At 42.3% G+C, this 22,390-nt stretch overlaps 3 protein-coding genes across 3 annotated transcripts; 1 reads left to right on the forward strand and 2 right to left on the reverse strand.

Moving 5' to 3' along the window:
* Nucleotides 1-2,346: 2,346 nt before the first annotated feature.
* Nucleotides 2,347-3,276, reverse strand: LOC122730107 (olfactory receptor 9-like). Its single transcript, XM_043969329.1, has one exon. The coding sequence runs from the start codon at nucleotides 3,274-3,276 to the stop codon at nucleotides 2,347-2,349; it is 930 nt and encodes a 309-aa protein (XP_043825264.1).
* A 10,693-nt stretch (nucleotides 3,277-13,969) lies between these two features.
* Nucleotides 13,970-15,020, forward strand: LOC122729146 (telomere length and silencing protein 1 homolog). The gene has a single exon (XM_043967850.1). The coding sequence runs from the start codon at nucleotides 14,061-14,063 to the stop codon at nucleotides 14,925-14,927; it is 867 nt and encodes a 288-aa protein (XP_043823785.1). The 5' UTR covers nucleotides 13,970-14,060; the 3' UTR covers nucleotides 14,928-15,020.
* A 3,153-nt stretch (nucleotides 15,021-18,173) lies between these two features.
* Nucleotides 18,174-19,103, reverse strand: LOC122730106 (olfactory receptor 9-like). Its single transcript, XM_043969328.1, has one exon. It carries the CDS (start codon nucleotides 19,101-19,103, stop codon nucleotides 18,174-18,176), a length of 930 nt encoding a protein of 309 aa, XP_043825263.1.
* Between the last annotated feature and the right edge of the window lie 3,287 nt (nucleotides 19,104-22,390).

Below are 22,390 nucleotides of genomic sequence, written 5' to 3' on the forward strand. Positions count from 1 at the left end.
GACATGATTGGAGAACTGCCCTGAAAACAAAGAATGGAATTAGGAGGGGGAGACTGATAGGGAGAGGTGAAAATATAAAACGTTCTTTTTTTTTTTTTTAAGTGAGGCAATTGGGGTTAAGTGACTTGCCCAGGGTCACACAGCTAGTAAGTGTTAAGTGTCTGAGGCCCGATTTGAATTCAGGTACTCCTGACTCCAGGGCCGGTGCTCTATCCACTGCGCCATCTAGCTGCCCCGAAAATGTAAAATGTTACTGTCATGCAGAAGAATCTTAACATTCTACGTTTTGTAGGGAGAATTCATGTGAATTATGATTAGATCAAATATATCAAAAAACAAGTGAATACCCTCAGAAAGAGAGAGAGAGAGAGAGAGAGAGAGAGAGAGAAGGAGGAAAGGTACAGGTCAGGTAGTCAGGTAGTTGAGTTGGTCAGGATCAAGATAACTGAATCCATGAGGTGGGGAGTCAAGGTGTTTGCGGAATATAAACATGTATATTGAAGTCCCCTGAGAATAAGATCATGAGCTTGACAAATGATCTGAGAAGACAGTGAATAACCAACCCCTACCAGGGTGATATATTGAGATAGGGCAAAGTGAGTTAGATATAGAGATTAGGTCAGATCTGTTGATCCCAGAATTAAGAGAGCTAGACACAGGCTATACATCCATCCAAGCATAGAATAGAACTCAGAACCTGATAGAATTAATGATTCCAAAGGGATCCCAGGAAAAGTTCAGTCTGCAATGAGGATAGGTGCTGGACAGATCTGGACAGGGAATATTAATTTCATAGGGATGCTGGAGATCAGAGGAGTTGACAGAAGCAACCATAAGCAAGGAAGATCTAAGCAAGACTTAGCTCCTAATTTAGATCAAGTCAAATTCTGCATCTCCTCCAGTAAAATCCAAGTTCTTTAAAGGAGGACTTGCTACATTTGGGTCTTTGTGTCCTTAGCACCCCACACAATGTCTTGTACACATTAAGTACTTCAGGAATGCTTGTTAAACTCATCTGAATACTCCCTGCCCCCAGTATACTTTTATAGAGCTTATTATTCAGCTGATAGTTCTCAGCACTGAAGTAGTTACTGGCATTGAACATTGCCAATGGAATGGATGCCTTACTACAGAGGAAGGGGAGGGCTCCATTTCAATGTTCTAGTACAGGGAGGGGTCCTAAGTCCTCAGGGAGTAGTGTCTGGGAACTGTAAGTCAAAACTGGTGTATCATTATCACACTAAGTCATTCACATCTGTGTCCCTTCCTTAATCCATGTGACTCCCTCTCAAACTGCAACATGAGAATCAGCACACATTTGTATACACAACACCCCCAAATAATATGACAGAATCCAAGATGCCAGTGTTAAAAGTAACCTTAGGGGGCAGCTAGGTGGTGCAGTGGATAAAGCACCAGTCCTGGATTCAGGAGTACCTGAGTTCAAATCTGGCCTCAGACACTTGACACTTACTAGCTGTGTGACCCTGGGAAAGTCACTTAACCCTCATTGCCCCACCCAAAAAAAAAAAGTAACCTTAATGGAGAATGCTCTCCACATTCAGAAAAAGAACTATGGAGTCTGAATGCAGATTGAAGCATACTATTTTCACTTTTGTTGTTGTTTCTTGCAATTATTTTTCCCTCTTGTTCTGATTCTTCTCTTACAACATGACTAATGTGGGGGGGAGGGGTAAGTAATCTTAAGGAGGTGAGTGTCCAGCTCACAGCCTCCTCCACCCCAACCACTGCCCTTATACTTGGAGACTTCAATATATGTGTTTATGTCCTTCAGACACTGGCTTCCTGGTCCATCTAGTCCCACCCATACCTGGATAGCCCTCTCAAAGTGCTCATCCAGCTTCCACTTGAAGCACAAACCTGAAAACAGGCACCAGATCAGGATCTTGCACTGAAAGCTGACAGAGATTCCTGGGCCCTTCAGAAAAGGAAGGATGTCCTTCAGGAAGATCAGGCCCATCTCAGCCATAATCTCCCCCAAATCCCCACATGCTGCAAAAAATGTAGGGATTTGCCCGACCCCCATCCCCTGGCCTTCTACAAAGATCATGTCATGGTGGTGAAGAACACTAAATATGCAGAATGAGACACTTGGACAAAATTGATTTAGGATTTTGTTTTCCTTGACTATACACATTGTAACAGGGGTTTTCTTTTCTTTTTCCTTGAGAGCAGGGGCGGGGCGGGGAGGGGGGGTGGAAGAATAAATAAATGTTTGATAGTTGAAAATATAAATATTTAATTTAAATTAAAAGCAAAGATCAGGAAGCATCTCTCAACTCACCAAAAAGGAAGCCAAGTAAACCACTGAACCAGGCAAAGACTTCAAAGGCGTTTTGTTACCTTCCTCCTCAGGGCTCCCATCACCTCCTTATTCCTCAGGGTATAGATAAAAGGGTTGAGCATAGGGGTTACAACTGTGTAGAAAAGGGAAAGGATTTGATCTGTGTCCTGAGCAGTATTGGCTCCAGGTTTCATGTAAGCAATGGTCCCAGTCCCAAAGAAGAGTGTGACAACCAGTAGGTGAGAAGAGCAAGTGGAGAAGACTTTTTGGCGTCCCTGAGCAGAGGCTACCCCAAGGATGGTGGTGAGGATGCGGACATAGGAGAACAGGATCAGAGCAAAGGGAGTTATGATAAAGAGCAGGGTGACAGCCAGATTCCCAACCTCACCCCAGAACGTGTCTCCACTTGACAGCCTCAGAACAGGCAAAATGTCACATAAGAAGTGGTGAATGATGTTGGTGCCATGGAAGGGCAAGGTAAAGATGAACACGGAGTGGGTGGTGCCTGTGGTGATGCCCATCAGGTAGGAAGCACCCACCATACCCACACATACCTGCCGGTTCATCAGCATGGCATAATGCAGGGGCTGGCAAATGGCTGCATAGCGATCATAGGCCATGGCAGTGAGCAGGCAACACTCAGCAATGCCAAAGAGGGCAAAGAAATACATCTGGGTGAAGCAGCTGGCAGGAGAGATGACAGGATGTGAGGAGAGGAGATCACTCAGCATCCTAGGCACAATCGTCGTGGTGTAGAGAATCTCTATCAGAGAGAGGTGTCGAAGGAAGAAGTACATGGGAGTGCTCAGGGCTGGGTCAAGCAGCGTCAGGGTGATGATCAGGGAGTTGCCCAACAGGGTGACCAGGTAGATAAAGAGCACTCCCCAAAAGAGGGCACTCTGGTAGGCCCCCAAATCAGAGAATCCCAACAAAATAAACTCAGTCACTGCTGTCCCATTACCATCATCCATGTCCCTACATCTGCAACTGGGGACAGGACCAAGGGAGGTTTGTTAATGGCCCAAAGAAAAGAAAGAAATAGACAAACTGTTGCAGTAAGGGAGATCCAGGTTAGACAAGGTAAGAGAGTATGGAGATGGTGATGGATAAGCAGTGGGATATTCAAATGCCCTTTCTGAGAAAACTATAACATAAATTGTTTTTAGCTTATCAGAAGCAAAATGCAATCTATCCTGGAATCAGGTTTCTGTATTTAATATCAGTGTGGTCCCTGACAGAAATCTGGGTTCAATGGGCAAAAAATCAACATTAAAGGCAACTGAAAATGTGACCAGATATAATGGGGAGGGAGGCAAAAAGAAAAGAGATGGGGGGGAAGAAAATGGAGAAAGGAGGAGAGATAGAAAAGAGTAAGGAGAGAGCAAAAAAGAAACATAGGAACACTTGAGGCAGTGAGACACAAGATAAAGAGAAAGGATAGGGGAAATTTTAACCTTCAGATATGATCCCCATCACCCATGGGTGTTCTTCCCAAAACCCCTATTAGAGGTAACAGCTGCTAGGAGCCATTCCCATGTGGTTCCTTGGTTTACTATCCCTGAGCGAAAGCCCATGATGACTCATAGTCCCCAGAGTGGAGCATAGAAGAAAGGAAGATCAAACTATAATCTACAGGAAAGAAGAAAGTGAGAAGGGTAGTTTTGCCCTTAGGCCCTGACCTACCTAAGGAGAAGTGAACAATAGCTCCCCAGCTCCTTCTGCTCCCTGAGCAATGTTAAGTACAGAGACCTGGATCAGGAGACACCTCAGCCTCATCTCTGTCACCCCAACTCCACCAAGAAATAGAGGATGGAGTGGATATCTCAAGCCTGTAGAGAAATGGAGGTCCAGGGGGCAGCTAGGTGGCACAGTGGATAGAGCACCGGCCCTGGATTCAGGAGGACCTGAGTTCAAATCCGGCCCCAGACACTTGACGCTTACTAGCTGTGTGACCCTGGGCAAGTCACTTAACCCCCTTTGCCCTGCCCCCCCCAAAAAAAACAACACTAGAGAGTATAGGAATAGATGGAGCTTTCCTTAAAATAATAAGCAGTATCTACCTAAAACCATCAGCAAACATTATATGTAATGGGGATAAGTTAGAGGCATTCCAATAAGATCAGGGGTGAAACAGGGATGTCCATTATCACCTCTATTATTTAATACTGTACTAGAAATGTTAGCTATAGCAATAAGAGAAGAAAAAGGAATTAAAGTAATTAGAATAGGCAAGGAGGAAACAAAACTTTCATTCTTTGCAGATGATATGATGGTATACTTAGAGAATCCTAAAGAATCAACTAAAAACTGCTTGAAAAAATTAACCTTAGCAAAGTTGCCGGACATAAAATAAACCCACATAAATCATCAGCATTTCTATACATGACCAACAAAGCTCAGCAGCAAGAGATAGAAAGAGAAATTCCATTTAAAGTAATGGTAGACAATATAAAATACTTGAGAGTCTACCTGCCAAGACAAACACAGGAACTCTATGAAGACAATTACAAAACACTTTTCACACAAATAAAATCAGATCTATGTAATTAGAAAAATATCAATTGCTCATGGATAGGCTGAGCTAATATAATAAAAATGACAGTTCTACCTAAATTAATTTACCTATTCAGTGCCATACCAATCAGACTACCAAAAAATTATTTTATAGAGTTAGAAAAAATAATAACAAAATTCATCTGGAAAAACAAAAAGTCAAGAATATCAAGGGAACTAATGAAGAAAATGCACAGGAAGGTGGGCTAGTTGTACAAAATTTGAAGCTATACTATAAAGCAGCAGTCATCAAAACTATTTGGTACTGACTAAGAAATAGGGTGGCAGACCAATGGAATAAGTTAGGCACAGGAGACACAGTAGTAAATGACTATAGTAATCTACTGTTTGATAAACCCAAAGACTCCAACTTCTGGGATTGAAACTCAGTATTTGACAAAAACTGGAAGATATTATGGCAGAAACTAGGCATAGACCAACACCTTATACCTTATACAAAAATAAGGTAAAAATGGGTTCAAGCTTTAAACATAAAGGGTGATACCATAGATAAATTAGGAGAGGAAGGAATAGTTTACCTCTCAGATCTATGGAGAAGAAAACAATTTATGTCCAAACAAGAGATAGAGAATATTATGAAATGCAAGATGGAAGACTTTGATTACATTAAATTTAAAAGTTGTTGTACAAATAGAAGCAATGCAGCCAAAATTAGAAGGGAGGCAGAAAACTGGGAAACAATTTTTACAGCCAGCATTTCTGATAAAGGCCTCATTTCTAAAATATATATAAGGAACTAAATCAAATTTATAGGAATCCAAGTCATTCCCCAATTGAGAAATGGTCAAAGGATATGAACAGGCATTTTTCTGATGAAGAAGTCAAAGCTATCTATTGCCATATGAAAAAATGCTCTAAATCACTATTGATTAGGGAAATGCAAATTAAAACAACCCTGAGGTACCACCTCACCCCTATCAGATTGGCTAATATGACAAAAAAAGGAAAATAATAAATGTTGAAGAAGCTGTGGGAAAATTGGAACATTAATGTATTGTTGGTGGAGCTGTGAACTGATCCCACCATTCTGGAGAGTAATTTGGAACTATGCCCAAAGGGATATGGGACTGTTCATACTCTTTGACCCAGTGGTACCACTGCTAGGTCTGTATTCCAAAGAGAACATAGAAAATGGAAAAGGACACACATGTACAAAAATATTTATAGCAGCTCTCTTTGTGGTGGCAAAGAATTGGAAATCGAGGAAATGCTCATCAATAGGGGAATGGCTAAACAAGTTGTGGTATATGAATGTAACAAAATACTATTGTGCTGTAAGAAATGATGAGCAGGAGGAGTTCAGGAAATCTGGAAGGGCTTACATGAACTGATGCTGACTGAGAGGAGCAGAACCAGGAGAACAATGGACACAGTAACAGCAACATTGTGTGATGAACAACGGGGATAGACTTGGCTCTTCTCAGCAGTGCAACAATCCAAAACAGTTTCAAAGAATTCATGATAGAAAATGTTCTCAACATCCAGAAGAAAAAAAAAAGAGCTGTGAATTATGAATGCAGATTGAACCATACTGTTTCTACTTTTGGACTTTTTTCTTCCTTCTCTTCTGAGGTTTTTCCTTTGTGCTCTGATTCTTCTTTCACAAGATGACATATAGAAATATGTTTAATGTGATTGTACATATACCACCTATATCAGACTGCTTTCTGTCTTGGGGAGCAGGAAGGGAAGGGAAGATGGGAGAAAAAAAATTGAAACTAAAAATCCTGTGAAAACAAATGTTGAAAACTGTCCTTATATGTAAGTGGAAAATAATAAAATACTTCAAAAAAACAAAAACAAAACCTTCCATGGGCTTCATTATTCTTTTATAAACTGAGACATAGCCTTCCCTTAAATTGACTGAAGCATTTCTTCCCACCTCCTAAAAGAGGAAAGAAATAGGAATGCTTCTTCAAACTTCCTTTGCAGAGGCCCAACAATGTCTGAAGGGGATGAACCAATAGGTCACTCCCAGTTTCATGCCTTTATAATCAGTGAATACATTGCTCTGGGTGTGAGCCACTCAAACTCTAAGTGCAACCCCTCAAAATCTGAAAGGGACACATTTAATACTTCATTGTCTTGGTTATCTGCTCCTTACATTTTGAAATCTTATCTTGTGAGTTGGGAGAGACCTAATTGGTCAATGGTACCCTGATCAACCCCTCCCTATAGTATACCCACTATATATTTATATGCTACATACATGTGTAGATATATACATATAGAGAGACAGATATAGATTTCATTTTAAGTTTATCAAAGCACCTTTTTCACCCTGAGTCAAGAAGTGTAAGTATTATTATTGACATAAAAAATATCCATGGATTTTTAACAGAAATGAATGTTGACTCTTGTTTAAAAGTTTTTCAGCTTATCTTAATAAAATTGTCATTTTTTATTATTTTTATTATGAACATAGTCTGTTATGTTTATATTTTTACACATGTTGAATGCTGTATTCCCAATATAAATACAGGTCGAACATAGTATATAATCTTTTTAATCTTTTGCTGAAACCTCGTTACTACTATTTTACTTAATATTTTTGCATCAATATTAAGTATAATAGTCCATTTTCTTTTGTATCTTCCTGGTTTAGATATCAAGACAATATATGAATCACAGAAAGAGCCTGCTAGGATTCATTCTTCTCCTATTTTTGTAAAAAGTTTAAGTAATATTGAAATGAATTATTCTTTAAATGTTTCATAAATCTACTTGTAAATCCATCTTGTCCTGGGATTTTCTGCTTTAAGAGTCCTATTCATGGCTAATTTCCTTTCATTTTTCTGAAACTGGATAATTTAAATTCCCTATTTCTTGTCCAATTAATCTGAACCTTTTGTATTTCTGTACAAATCCATCAATTTCATCAACCTTAACAGATTTGTTGGCATACAATTAGCCAAAATAGTTTTTGAGAATTTATTTTATTTTATCTTCATTTCTTCTGAAATCTCTTTTTCCAGGTCTGACGCTGGCAATTAGATTTTCCTCTTCTTCATTTAGTTAGATCCACCAGTTGTTTGGTTTGGTTTGTTCATAATGTCTGCTCCTAGTTTTACTTCTCAATTTGATGAGCTGTTACTGTTTTGATTTCAAATATCTTAGTATCTTCTTTGATTTGGGGGGAATTCCTAATTTACTATTTACTTGGAGCTTTGGGGTTTGTTGCCTTTCTAATATTTTAGAGGCGTGCCCAAGTCATCATTCTATTCTTTCAGTCTTCAGATAAAGAAAGTTTAGAGATGTGCATTTTCCACCAAGGCTGCTCTACCTGCATCACAAAAATTCTGTGGTCTCATTGCTGTCATTTTCTTTTATGAAATTATCTATTGTCCTATGATTTGTTTATTGACCTATGAATTCTTTGGAATTAATTTAGCCTTGAATTGACTTTTTTTTTGCAGGGCAATGAGGGTTAAATGACTTGCCCAGGGCCACACTAGTAAGTGTCAAGTGTCTGAGGTCACATTTGAACTCAGGTCCTCCTGAATCCAGGGCCAGTGCTTTATCCACTGCGCCACTTAGCTGCCCCGCATATTTTATAAAATGAAGGTTTGTGGCAACACTATGTCACAAGTCTATTGGTGTTATCTTTCCTGTAGTATATGGTCACATTGTGTCTCTGTGTCCTATTTTAGTCATTCTCAAAATATTTCAAACTTTTTCATTATGATTATATCTGTTATGGTTATCTTTGATCAGCAATCTTTAATGATATTACTGTAATTGTTCTGGGGCACCCCACACCAAACCCATGGGAGACATTAAACTTAATGGATAAATGTTCTATGTTCTGACTGCTCCATCACTTAGACCCAACAATATTGAAACTAGGTGAATTAACAACCCTACAATGGCCTCTAAGTGTTCAAGTGAAAGGAAGAGTCAATTGATATGGCAAATTTCATGGTTTTCTTATTTTTTAAAATTGACACAGCCACCCTAACCTTCAGCAACCACCAACCTAATCAGACAGCAGCCATCAATATCAAGGCAAGACCCTCTACCAGCAAAAAAATTACAACTTGCTGAAGGCTCAGATGAGGGTTAACATTCTTTTAGCAAAAAAAAAGTACTTTTTAATCGAGGTATGTACATTGGGGCTTTTTTAGACATTATACTATCGCCCACTTAATAGACTACATTATTATATAAACACAACTTTTATATGCACCAGGAAACCAAAATTTTGTGTGACTTGCTTTATTGCAATATTGGCTTTATTGCAGTGGTCTAGAACTGGCAATACCTCCAAAGGTATGACTGTGTTATTATTATTCCTATTTTTAAAATACATAAATTAAGGCAGACAGAGGTTAAGGATCACATAGCAAATAAATGTCTAAGGGAGGATTTGAACTCAGGTCTTCCTATCTCTACGTCCAATACTCTTCCTATCTACCTAAGGCCTACCTGCCTGGAAGTATTCAGATGGTATGCCATTCAGTACAGCTAGATAGATATTAAGGAAGGAAATAAGCATTTCTTAAATACCAATTACCAGTGAGGAACTATGCTAAGCACCTTACAAATATTATCTCATTTGACTCTCATAAAAACTCTGAAATGTAAGTGATATTATACCTATTTTATAATTGAGAAAATTGAAGGAGCAGCTAGGTGGCGCAGTGGATAGAGCACCGGCCCTGGAATCAGGAGCACCTGAGTTCAAATCTGGCCTCAGACACTTAACGCTTACTAGCTGTGTGACCCTGGGCAAGTCATTTAACCCCAACTGCCTCACTAAAAATAAAAAATGAAGCAAGCAGACTTTAAGAAACTTATTACAGAGTCACATAGCTAGTGAGTGTCAAAAGCCAGATTTGTATTCTGGTCTTCCTGAGTCCAGGCCCAGCACTCTATCCCAGACACCACCTAGCTACTTCTAGGTGCCTCTTCATATATTAAGTATTGATACTGATTCATTATTCATAGTGAATTGAAGCAGAATGAAGTTTCCATTTATCTCCTTTAATCCTGTCTATTTTTACTGTTAATTTGTCTGAAATCATGATTGCTATCCCTGCTTTAAAATTCACCTGAAAAATAAAATAAAATAAAATTCACCTGAAGCAGAATTAAATTTTAACCCAGCCCCTTTAGTACAATTCTAGGTGAGTCTATGTGTTTCTTGTAAACAACTGTTACCTTCTTCCATTTTGTTGGTGACTTCATCCCATTCATATTTGTGGTTATAATCATCAATTGCTTATTTCCCTCCATCCTGTCCTCTTGTGCTTTTTTTTTTCTTCCTCCCCACCCACTCTTTACAAAGAAGATGGTAAAAAGAAGTTTTCTTTAACACTTAGTAATCTATAACTGGTGATCTCTTTGCCCCATTGCTCCTCTTCTCTTCTCCTTACCTAGTCCCCATCTCAAATTCTTATTCTTTCTTTCCTCATAATCTCCCCTTCATGATCCATCACAGTCACACTAGATTTTGATTTTCTTATACCATTCCTAACCACTGCCTTCCCCTCATATCCTAATATTTCCCTGCTGAGTTTAATGTATTTGTGCACCAAAACTCTGTGTGTGTGTGTTTGTGTGTGTGTGTGTGTGTGTGTGTGAGAGAGAGAGAGAGAGAGAGAGAGAGAGAGAGAGAGAGAGAGTGTGTTAAACTCTCTTTCATCCAGTTCAGATGAAAGTGAGGTTCACATCACACATTCCCCCATCCCTTCCTCCACAGTTATGGACTCTTCATCACACATCCACTGATTATGCAAGAGAGTAAATTCCCTCCCCTTTCTCCTCATTTCTTCCCTACCAAATCTCCCTTTCCTTCCTTTTTCATAAAACCACTTTTTTAAATCCCTTCCTTAGGCAACTTTTTATTTCATTCCCACTATGAGGTCAGAGCTCTGTGGGTGGCTGTTCCTAATCAGGACACTGGGTGGCCTTCTCTCCCTCTGAGGCTTCCAAGATCAGGATCCTGCTTCTTCTGTGCCCTCTGGGGACAACTCTGGTCATACTATTGCTTCACTCTACTGCTGGAGTTTTCTCAAACATAGAGCTTCTGGGACCTCCCTGAGCTGAGAACTTTGGGACTCTTTCCTCTTCTAGGAATCTTAGCTTCTGGTCATCTTTTTTATTTAACCCTGGACTGGAGGAATCAGCTTACTGAAGGTTCACTTTGGATTTGGGGGTTATTGTTTGATCTAGTGCTCTTGTTAAATCATTGCTGGAGAATTGGTGGTAGAATTGAGTCCTCTGCACCTTTCATGTGGCCTTCTTACCTGGAATAGCAAAGAATTATTAAGTACTTATTATATGCTTCACACTGTGGCAGATGCTGGGGATACAAAGACAAAACAATGACACAATCCCTGCCATTGAGGTTACATTTCTATAGGGAGATAGAATATGTGTATACAAAATAAATAAAAGTTAATTTGGTGGGGGAGGGATATGGCTCTAGCACTTGGGAAGATCGGGAAAGGGATGATGTAGGAGATGGGGCTTAAACTGAGTTTTGAAAGAAACTAGGAATTCCAAAAGATGATGATGAGGACAAAGTGCATTCCAATATAGGAATACAGCTTCAAAAAAAAAAAGATAGAGAGAGGGGGCAGCTAGGTGGCACAGTGAGGGGATAAAGCACCGGCCCTGGAGTCAGGAGTACCTGAGTTCAAATCCAGCCTCAGACACTTAACACTTACTAGCTGTGTGACCCTGGGCAAGTCACTTAACCCCAATTGCCTCACTAAAAAAAAAAATCTGACCTCAGACACTTGACACTAGCTTTGTGACCCTGGACAAGTCACTTAACCCTTATTGCTCTGCCAAAAAAAAAATTGAGAGAGAAGATTAAACAGCCAATTTAACTGAAACATGGTAGGGGTAAAAAAACAATGAAATGAGTAATAAGTCTGGAAAGGTTTGTGGAGGGAACTATCCTTCTTATCACAAAGTTCTTCCTTGATTTTAGCCTCAGTGATTCCTGCTACACCCACAGTACTCAATCCAAAGCAGAGAAAAATGAGAAAGGGCCCTTGTCTTCCAAATGATCTCCTTTCTGAGCCTTAAGAACAACTCACAATTCAGCATTCCCAAAGTGCCTAGCACATGGTAGATGCTTAGGAAATGCTCATACCCTTCCCTCTCCCTTATAACTGGCATGTTCCAAGTTCACCATCAACAAGACCTGGCCATACTAGAAAAGACAGTTGTGCTTGCTCCCCTGTCCACAGCAGATCAAAAGCAACCCCAGACAAGTATCAAGGTGGGAGGCGCAGGACAGGGAGCAACAGAAGAAAGAAATGTAATTAAATTAAGTATCTATTTAGTGCTACTATGTGCCAGCAACCATGTTAAGAATAATAGACATAAAAACAAAAATGATACAGTCTCTGCTTTTAAGGATTTTACATTCTTCTGGGGTAAAACAGCATGGACACAGATAAGGAAGTAAGATTTATACAGAAAGTAATTTCAAGGAGAAAATATTAATGACTGGGGTGGGGTCAGGGGACAGAGATTGGGAAAGGTTTCATGTATGACATCATTACATGCAAGCTAATCCTTGTAGAGAGCTAAGGAGTATATGAGACAAAGGTGAGAAAGGAGTACACTCCAGACATAGGAAACACCTGTAAAGTGGAAGAAAGGTAGAGACTGTACTCTCATGTTTGGGAAACAACAAATAGGCCTTTTTGGTTGGAACATAGAATCAGTGATGGGGAGCAATGTGTATTTAGTCTAGAAAAATAGGTTGGAGCCAGATTGAGAATAGCTTTGAATACCAAACACAAGAGTTTGTATTTTATCCTAGAAACAACGGGAGTCTCTAAATGTTATTAAACAGAGGAGTGATGTGATTACACCTGTGCCTTGAGCCTAAGCAAGTCAGTTAACCCGGATACACACACACACACATACACACACACACACACACACACCCCCTATGCCTCAGAGATAATAATTTAGCAATCGTGTGGAGGGTGGATGGGGGGAGGGGCTGGAAACAGTGACTAATTAAAAAACGATTGTGAAAAAAGGGGGGGAGGGGGCAGCTAGGTGGCGCAGTGGATAAAGCACCGGCCCTGGATTCAGAAGGACCTGAGTTCAAATCCGGCCTCAGATACTTGACACTTACTAGCTGTGTGTCCTTGGGCAAGTCACTTAACCCTCATTGCCCCGCAAAAAACAAAAACAAAAACAGAAAACTATTGTGATAGTCCACACAAGAAGTGAGAAAGAGCCTAAACTAGGGTAATGGTCAAGTGGAAAGACATGGATACAAGCAATACCGTGGCTACAGAATCAACAAGACTGGATGATTAATTGAATATGAAGCACAAGTCGAAGGAAAGACCTACAATGACTCAGAGGTTTCAGACTTAGAAGGATGGTAGTGCCCTCAACAAAAATAGGAAGTTAAGAAGAAAGGAGGGTTTAGAGGAATAGAAAGTGCGTTCTATTTTGGACTTGTTGACTTGAGTTTAAGACGTCTCTGAGGCATCCAAATGCTGATGTCCAACCGCAGCAGGGAGAGTCGTCTGATTGATTAGTGCTGATCATAGATCTCAGAGGAGTTTCTGTAGAAAGGGGGAAGAAAGCCTGGGACAAGAACCCCATTCAGAGGGGAGAGAGATGAATGATGATACAACAAAAGGGACTAAGCAGCAGCAATATTCCGTTTGGAAGAAGTACCCGGCGTAAGCGCTCTCGGTTCCCAAGGAGAATAGAATGTGAAGGAGGACGTAGTCAAGCCGAATCAAAAGCCGCTGAGGACGAGAAAGATGGAGGCTGAGATCTGGATTTAGCGATCAAGAGGCATGGGTAGCCTTGCAGAAAGCCGTTTCGGTGGAGTAGTGGACATAAAAGGCATTTAGCAAGTTTGCAAAGTGCAAAGGCGCGCGCCCACGCTCACCCCAGCCGGCTGGGCTCCTGAGTGGCCGCGCACGAAGACTACCCCGCCCCCTACGCCTCCGCGTCCGGGCGGGGGCGGCTAAGCCGGCAGGCCGGGGCGTCCCCACTCTGCCCCCCTTCCCCCGCCTCCCGAGTGCGAGGCCCTATGGGAGCGCACGGCTGCCGAACGCACCTCTGACCTCACTCGCCTGCGCCGGAATTAGCGACAAGCCGCTGTCGTGGCCTGGAGCCCGGGTCGGAGAGGGGGGTCAAGCTTACTCTGTGGCGGTCCCAGAGGGAATCCCGGCAGCGGGGAACCATGAGGCCCGGCAAGACCTTCCGCAGGCGCCGCGCCGACTCGGAATCGGAATCGGACGAGCACGACAGCGAAGAGGTCCGGTTGAAACTGGAGGAAACCAAAGAAGTTCAGAGCTTGAGGAAACGACCTAACGGGGTGAGTGCCGCGGCCCTCCTGGTTGGGGAGAAAGTAGAGGAAGAGACGACTCTAGTGAATGACCCCTTTAAAATAAAGACGGGTGGAATGGTGGATATGAAGAAACTTAAGGAGAGAAACAAGGACAGAATTAACGAAGAGGATGACCTCAACTTGGGGACATCATTTTCAGCAGAAACCAACCGAAGGGATGAGGATGCTGACATGATGAAATACATTGAGACTGAACTAAAAAAGAGGAAAGGAATTGTGGAAAACGAGGAGCAAAAAGTAAAGTTAAAGAATGCCGAAGACTCTCTCTACGAGCTTCCCGAGAGCATCAGAGTGTCCTCAGCTAAGAAAACTGAAGAGATGCTCTCCAACCAGATGCTCAGTGGCATCCCCGAGGTGGATTTAGGCATTGAAGCAAAGATAAAAAATATCATTTCCACAGAGGACGCAAAGGCACGTCTGCTGGCCGAGCAACAGAACAAAAAGAAAGACAGTGAAACCTCTTTTGTTCCAACCAACATGGCTGTGAACTATGTGCAACACAACCGATTTTATCATGAAGAACTCAACGCTCCAGTTCGGAGGCACAAGGAGGAGCCAAAAACTCGTCCCCTCCGAGTTGGGGATACGGAGAAACCAGAACCCGAGAGGTCTCCTCCAAATCGCAAGCGCCCCCCCAACGAAAAGGCAACTGATGATTATCATTACGAGAAGTTTAAGAAAATGAACAGACGCTATTGATAGCAGCTCAGTGACTGTAAAGGACTGAGGGGTTTTGTTTTTTTTTTTACAGAGAATATATTTTTTTTGGTCAAGCATAAGGTACAATGTAAAGTCACAAAAATAAAAGTTTGTTTCTTTTTTAAAAAAAATGGAGGCTGTAAAGAAGCAAAGGCAACAAGTAAAGGCACTTGTTTATTTCTAGGAATTCATCAAAGGCAGAGGCACACAGGATGGTAGTTTGAAAAGATGCCACAATCAAGTGAAAGGTTGTTTTGTTTTGATTTTTTGCTGGGCAATGAGGGTTAAGTGACTTGCTCAGGGTCACAGAGCTGGTAAGTGTCAGGCCTGTAAGTGAAAGTTTTTTAAAGGTGGAGGAGATCTAAGTATCTATGGGTGAAGCAAGGAAAGAAATTAGATAAAAAGAAATTGAAGATTAGAGAGAAGGTATAATCAGAAAGTACAGGCTCCCATTTGAGCTTGGAGGGAATGTGATCAGGGGCCCAAGAAGAGGAGTTAGCCTTAGTAAAAATCACCTTTGCCTCTGATACTGGAGGGAAAAAGAGAAGAATGAAAGATACTATTAAGGGTATTTGAGACGTGGAATTGAGGAGAAGAGGGAACTCATGATAATAGCTTCTGTTTTATTAGTAAAGTATGAAACAAAATCTATTTAGGAGAGGGAAGGGTGACTGGGTGACTTAAATAAGAAAGGGCTCGGAATAAAAAGTGCACTAAGGAGTCAATTGGGAAAGAGTAAAGAAAATTACCAGGCAGCCAGAGGACCCAGCCAGGATATAATAAGGATAACAAACATTTATATAGTGCTTACTATGTGACAGGAACTGTGCTAATCACTTTGCCATTATTCTCTCACAATAACCCTAAAAGGTAGGTGCTAATATAATCCCCATTTTATTCATGAGAAAACTGAAACAGAGAAGTGAAATGACTTGATCTGGGTCATCTAGCCAGTAAGTGGCTGAGGTCACATTTCAATTCAGACCTTCCTGACTCCAGGCCCAGAGTTCCATCCACTGTTCCACATTCTACAGAATTCTGTGATTTTGTCAGCTCTGTGTAAGAAGGAGTAGAGGTAGATGGTGGGAGAAATCCAAACCTGGAGTTTGGAATGGTATTAATGTTGGTAAGATAGGGATGTAAGAGATTTAGGGGTAGAGGAGAGCATAAAATTGAATAGGCTAGGGGGCAGCTAGGTGGCCCAGTGGATAAAGCACCAGCCCTGGATTCAGGAGAACCTGAGTTCAAATCCAGCCTCAGACACTTGACACTAGCTGTGTGACCTCTGGGCAAGTCACTTAACCCTCATTGCCCTACCAAAAAAAAAAAATCATGAATAATGATGAGATCAAAGATACCAAAGGTTGAGTGACTACACTTTGTGTGTGTTTATGTGAGAGAAAGACAGAAGGTACAGGTCATGGTAGTTGGGTCAATTAAATGGGAAACCAGAGTATTTGGGGGATATAAACATGTATATTGAAGTCCCCAGAAGAGGCAGCTGGTGGCCCAATACATAGAGCACTGGCCTGGAGGCAGGAGGACCTGAGTTCAAATGTGACCTCAGACACTTAATGTGTAACTCTGGGCAAGTCACTTAACAACCAGTTTCCTCCCCCCAAAAATGAAATCTTTAAACCTGACAAAAGATCTGAGGGGTCAGTAAAAAACTACCAACTCCAGGGTGATATATTGAGAAAAGGCTACAGATATAGAGACTAGGGCAGATCTACTGATCCCAGAAGTAAGAGAGCTAGACACAGGCTGTACATCTATCCAAAAGCCTGATAGAGTTAATGATTCCAGAAGGATCCCAGGAAAAGTTCAGCCTGCAATGAGGATAGGTGCTGGACAGATCTGGACAGGGAATATTGATTTCATAGGGATGCTGGAGATCAGAGGAGTTGGACAGAGGCATCCATAAGCAAGGGAGATCTAAGCAAGATTTAGCTCATAATTAAGATCAAGCCAGATTCTGCATCTCTAGCAAAATCCAAGTTCCTTAAAGGAGGACTTGCTACATTTTGAGTAGTCTGACCTCAGGACCTTACACAATGCCTTACACATAGTAAGCACTTCATGAATGCTTGTTAAACTCATCTGAATACTCCTTGCCCCCAGTATACTTTTATAGAGCTTATTATTCAGCTGATAGTTCTCAGCACTGAAATAGTTACTGGCACTAAATATTACCAATGAAATGAATGCCTTACCACAGAGGAAGGGGAGGGCTCCATTTCAAGGTACTGGTACAGGGAGGGCTTCCAGGTCCTCAGGGTGTGGTGTCTAAGGTGCATCAAAATTGATGTATCATAATCACACTAAATCATTCACATCCATGCCCCTTCTTTAATCCATGTGACTCCCTCTCAAACTGCAGCATGAAAATCAGCACACACTTGTATACTCAACACCCCCAAATCATATCACAGGATCCCAGTGTTAATAGCAACCTTAATGGAGAATGCTCTCCACATTCAGAAAAAGAACTATGGAGTCTGAATGCAGATTGAAGCATACTATTTTCACTTTTGTTGTTGTTTCTTGCAATTATTTTTCCCTCTTGTTCTGATTCTTCTCTTACAACATGACTAATGTGGGGGGGAGGGGTAAGTAATCTTAAGGAGGTGAGTGTCCAGCTCACAGCCTCCTCCACCCCAACCACTGCCCTTATACTTGGAGACTTCAATATATGTGTTTATGTCCTTCAGACACTGGCTTCCTGGTCCATCTAGTCCCACCCATACCTGGATAGCCCTCTCAAAGTGCTCATCCAGCTTCCACTTGAAGCACAAACCTGAAAACAGGCACCAGATCAGGATCTTGCACTGAAAGCTGACAGAGATTCCTGGGCCCTTCAGAAAAGGAAGGATGTCCTTCAGGAAGATCAGGCCCATCTCAGCCATAATCTCCCCCAAATCCCCACATGCTGCAAAAAATGTAGGGATTTGCCCGACCCCCATCCCCTGGCCTTCTACAAAGATCATGTCATGATGGTGAAGAACACTAAATATGCAGAATGAGACACTTGGACAAAATTGATTTAGAATTTTGTTTTCCTTGACTATACACATTGTAATGGGTTTTGTTTTTTCTTTAGTGGAGGGAAGGGGTAAGGGGGTGGAAGAACAAATGTCTGATATTTGAAAATATAAATATTTAATTTAAATTAAAAGCAAAGATCAGGAAGCATCTCTCAACTCACCAAAAAGGAAGCCAAGTAAACCACTGAACCAGGCAAAGACTTCAAAGGCGTTTTGTTACCTTCCTCCTCAGGGCTCCCATCACCTCCTTATTCCTCAGGGTATAGATAAAAGGGTTGAGCATAGGGGTTACAACTGTGTAGAAAAGGGAAAGGATTTGATCTGTGTCCTGAGTAGTATTGGCTCCAGGTTTCATGTAAGCAAGGGTCGCAGTCCCAAAGAAGAGTGTGACAACCAGTAGGTGAGAAGAGCAAGTGGAGAAGACTTTTTGGCGTCCCTGAGCAGAGGCTACCCCAAGGATGGTGGTGAGGATGCGGACATAGGAGAACAGGATCAGAGCAAAGGGAGTTATGATAAAGAGCAGGGTGACAGCCAGATTCCCAACCTCACCCCAGAACGTGTCTCCACTTGACAGCCTCAGAACAGGCAAAATGTCACATAAGAAGTGGTGAATGATGTTGGTGCCATGGAAGGGCAAGGTAAAGATGAACACAGAGTGGGTGGTGCCTGTGGTGATGCCCATCAGGTAGGAAGCACCCACCATACCCACACATACCTGCCGGTTCATCAGCATGGCATAATGCAGGGGCTGGCAAATGGCTGCATAGCGATCATAGGCCATGGCAGTGAGCAGGCAACACTCAGCAATGCCAAAGAGGGCAAAGAAATACATCTGGGTGAAGCAGCTGGCAGGAGAGATGACAGGATGTGAGGAGAGGAGATCACTCAGCATCCTAGGCACAATCGTCGTGGTGTAGAGAATCTCTATCAGAGAGAGGTGTCGAAGGAAGAAGTACATGGGAGTGCTCAGGGCTGGGTCAAGCAGCGTCAGGGTGATGATCAGAGAGTTGCCCAACAGGGTGACCAGGTAGATAAAGAGCACTCCCCAAAAGAGGGCACTCTGGTAGGCCCCCAAATCAGAGAATCCCAACAAAATAAACTCAGTCACTGCTGTCCCATTACCATCATCCATGTCCCTACATCTGCAACTGGGGACAGGACCAAGGGAGGTTTGTTAATGGCCCAAAGAAAAGAAAGAAATAGACAAACTGTTGCAGTAAGGGAGATCCAGGTTAGACAAGGTAAGAGAGTATGGAGATGGTGATGGATAAGCAGTGGGATATTCAAATGCCCTTTCTGAGAAAACTATAAATTATTTTTAACTTAACAGAAGTAAAATGCAATCTATCCTGGAAGCAGGTTTCTGTATTTAATATCAATGTGGTCCCTTCCACCTCACAGAGCCCTGGGTTCTATGGACAAAAACCTCAGTCTTTCAGCATAACCAAAATAAACTCTCAGATAACTGAAGATGTAAACAGATATAGGCAGACACAGAAATATTATGAGGGAGCAAGGGGAAGGCAGAGAGAAAAGAAAAGGGTAGACAGAAAGGGGAAGAGAGAGATCAAGAGAGAAACAAGAACGCTGAGGCAGAGTGAAACACAAGATAAAGGTTGGGGAAAACTTTAACCCTCAGGTATGATGCCCATCACCCATGGGTGTCCCTCCCAGAGCCCATATTAGAGGCAACAACTGCTAGCAGCTATCCCATGAGGCTTCCTGTTTTACTATCTCTGCACCAAAACCCATGGGGACCCATGATCCCAAGGGTAAGAAGCAGGAGAAAGGGAGATGAGACTGTAATCCAGAGGAAAGAAGAAAATGAGAAAGGGAGCTTTGCCCTTAGACCCTGACCTACCTAAGAAGAAGTAAACAGTAGCTACCCAGCTCTTCCTGAGCCCCCTGCAATGTTAGGTACAGACATCTGGGTCAAGAGACACCTCAGTCTCATCTCTGTCACCCCAACTCCACCAAAGATTAGACGATGGAGGGAATATCTCAAGCCTGTGGAGAAATGGAGGTGCAGAAAGAGGCAAATCCACACCCAGTGTTAGCCAGTGAGTCTAAGGTAGACGCCCTTGCCAGATGCTATGGGGATATGGATTCTCAAGATGCATGCCTGTGGCTCAGGATGGAAATCACCTAGTTTTCCTCCCCTCAGCCTTTAGGCAGTTAATACTCAAGCCGACTGAAGCATCTGGAATTGGATTGACAAGCAACTTTCTATCTTGATTTGAAGGGAGGAAGCCACAACCCTACATTGCTCTAACAAATGTGGAGCTGAGTATTTTTTACTTCATGCAAGTCAAGCTGTCAAGGGGCCCACCTGACAGGTGGTGTGGCAGCTTAGCAGCTGTGCTGGGAACCTGGAGATAGCTCCATGGCCCCAACTCCATCATAAGCTGGAACGCAGGCTACCTGAGAGGAAAAGGAGCAGAATCCCCAAGTAAGAGGGAAGGAGGGGGATGCCACCAGCAGCAGCAGTGCTCAGGCCTTCCTGCCACAGCAGCTGCCAGCTGCAGCCACCACCACTGCCAGCAAACTGGCAGGGGAGTAAAAGTCAAAGTATTAAGACAAGAACAATACCCATAACTGGGCAATGCCAGAATGACATGGAGCAAATGCAGAGAGGCTGAAGTCATTCCTGAGGCTGAGAACAGAACTGATAATTCCCCCTTTGCTTCATTCCCACTCACTTCTCTCTTGAAAAGAGAGGCTTCCGAGGGCAGCTAGGCGGCGCAGTGGATAGAGCACGGGCCCTGGAGTCAGGAGGACCTAAGTTCAAATCCGGCCTCAGACACTTAACACTTTCTAGCTTTGTGACCCTGGGCAAGTCACTTAACCCCAGTTGCCTCACTAAAAAAAAAAAAAGAGTTCTCTGTTATGTATGAGCTTCTCTGTGTGCCTGAACATATAGACATCTCCAGCTGGCTCTGTATCTCTGTGTGTGCATGATCAGGTCTATGCAAAGGCAGAGTAACTGGCTGCATAAGTATGAGGTGCACCATTAGGCCCAATGCCCTAAACCCCACTCTAGCTTTTCCAATATGCCTCCCTCTTTTATACTGAAGACCTCCATTGAATTCCAATAAGCCTCCTAGAAGGAACACATTAAATTCTTTAAGGGGGGGGGGGGCGCAGCTAGATGGCACAGTGGTTAGAGCACCAGCCCTGGATTCAGGAGGACCTGAGTTCAAATCCAGCCTCAGACACTTAACAATTACTGTGTGACCCTGGGCAAGTCACTTAACCCCAATTGCCTCACCAAAAAAAAAAAAGAGAGAGAGGTGGGGTGGGAGGGTAAGGAGGGGTAGAGCTTAGTTTACAATGTTAATTATTATCACCTGATAGGACCATAAGGGAGAAAATGCAGACTGAGAAAATTCAAATGGATATATGAGGGAAGAAAATGGAGGAAGAATAGGTAAGAGTATACTGACTATGGGCAGGAAAGTACAGCCAGGGCTGCCCAAAATGGGATTCAGGGACTCCAAACACAAACTTCAACTATGTCAAAACTATGCCTATGGGTTAGATTGCAAACCTGTGATTGAATGCTAATTTGCTGGAAGATGGTGCTGATCAATTCAACTCCAAAAGCTTTACTGGTCTCAACCACTGTGCCCCAGATGTTACCCTGTACTGCAACGAAATTACTTTTCTCTTGCTGTGGGTTATTTTTTTCCCTTCCTTTCTGCCCTTATGGGAAGCAGAAAGAACCCTGAAGTATAAACCAGATGTTGGGATGGCATCTATCCCTAGAAAGACAAAGCTGTCCCCTGTCCTCTGAACACTCTCCTTCCTCTACTCTGACTACTAACCTTTGCCTTCTTTAAGTCCCAACTAAAATCCCACCTTTTACAGGAAGCCTTCCCCAACCCCTCTTAATTCCTTTTTTTTTTTTTGCAGGGCAATGAGGGTTAAGTGACTTGCCCAGGGTCACACAGCTAGTAAGTGTCAAGTGTCTGAGGCTGGATTTGAACTCAGGTACTCCTGAATCCAGGGCCGGTGCTTTATCCACTGCGTCACCTAGCCGCCCCCTACCCCCTCTTAATTCCAATGCTTTCTCTCTGTTAATTGCCTCCTATTCATTCTGTATATAGCTTGCTTTGTATATACTTGTTTTCATGTTGTCTACCCCATTAGACTGCAAGCTCCTTGAGGGTAGGAGATGTCTTTTGTCTCTTTTTGTATCCCTGGAATTTAGCCCAGGACCTAGCACATCATAGTCACTTAATAAATATGATTGATTGACTTTTCTAGCCAAGAAATTGTCTTTTAACCCCTGTACTATTTAGTGTCCCTACTGTGTGATAGTTGAATCCCCAATCTCTGTTTTCCCAGCTTCTATCAAATTAGGAAAGAGGCAAGAGAAGAGAAAGGTTGGTAGGGGCACATAGGCTCCCCAAAGCAGAC

The sequence above is a fragment of the Dromiciops gliroides genome, chromosome 5, assembly GCF_019393635.1.
Source record: "Dromiciops gliroides isolate mDroGli1 chromosome 5, mDroGli1.pri, whole genome shotgun sequence".
In the NCBI taxonomy this organism is placed as follows: Eukaryota; Metazoa; Chordata; class Mammalia; order Microbiotheria; family Microbiotheriidae; genus Dromiciops; species Dromiciops gliroides.

Bases quoted from the DNA above. Each gene is read 5' to 3' on its own strand.
- LOC122729146 (XM_043967850.1), top strand. From the start codon at position 14,061: ATGAGGCCCGGCAAGACCTTCCGCAGGCGCCGCGCCGACTCGGAATCG.
- LOC122730106 (XM_043969328.1), bottom strand. From the start codon at position 19,103: ATGGATGATGGTAATGGGACAGCAGTGACTGAGTTTATTTTGTTGGGA.
- LOC122730107 (XM_043969329.1), bottom strand. From the start codon at position 3,276: ATGGATGATGGTAATGGGACAGCAGTGACTGAGTTTATTTTGTTGGGA.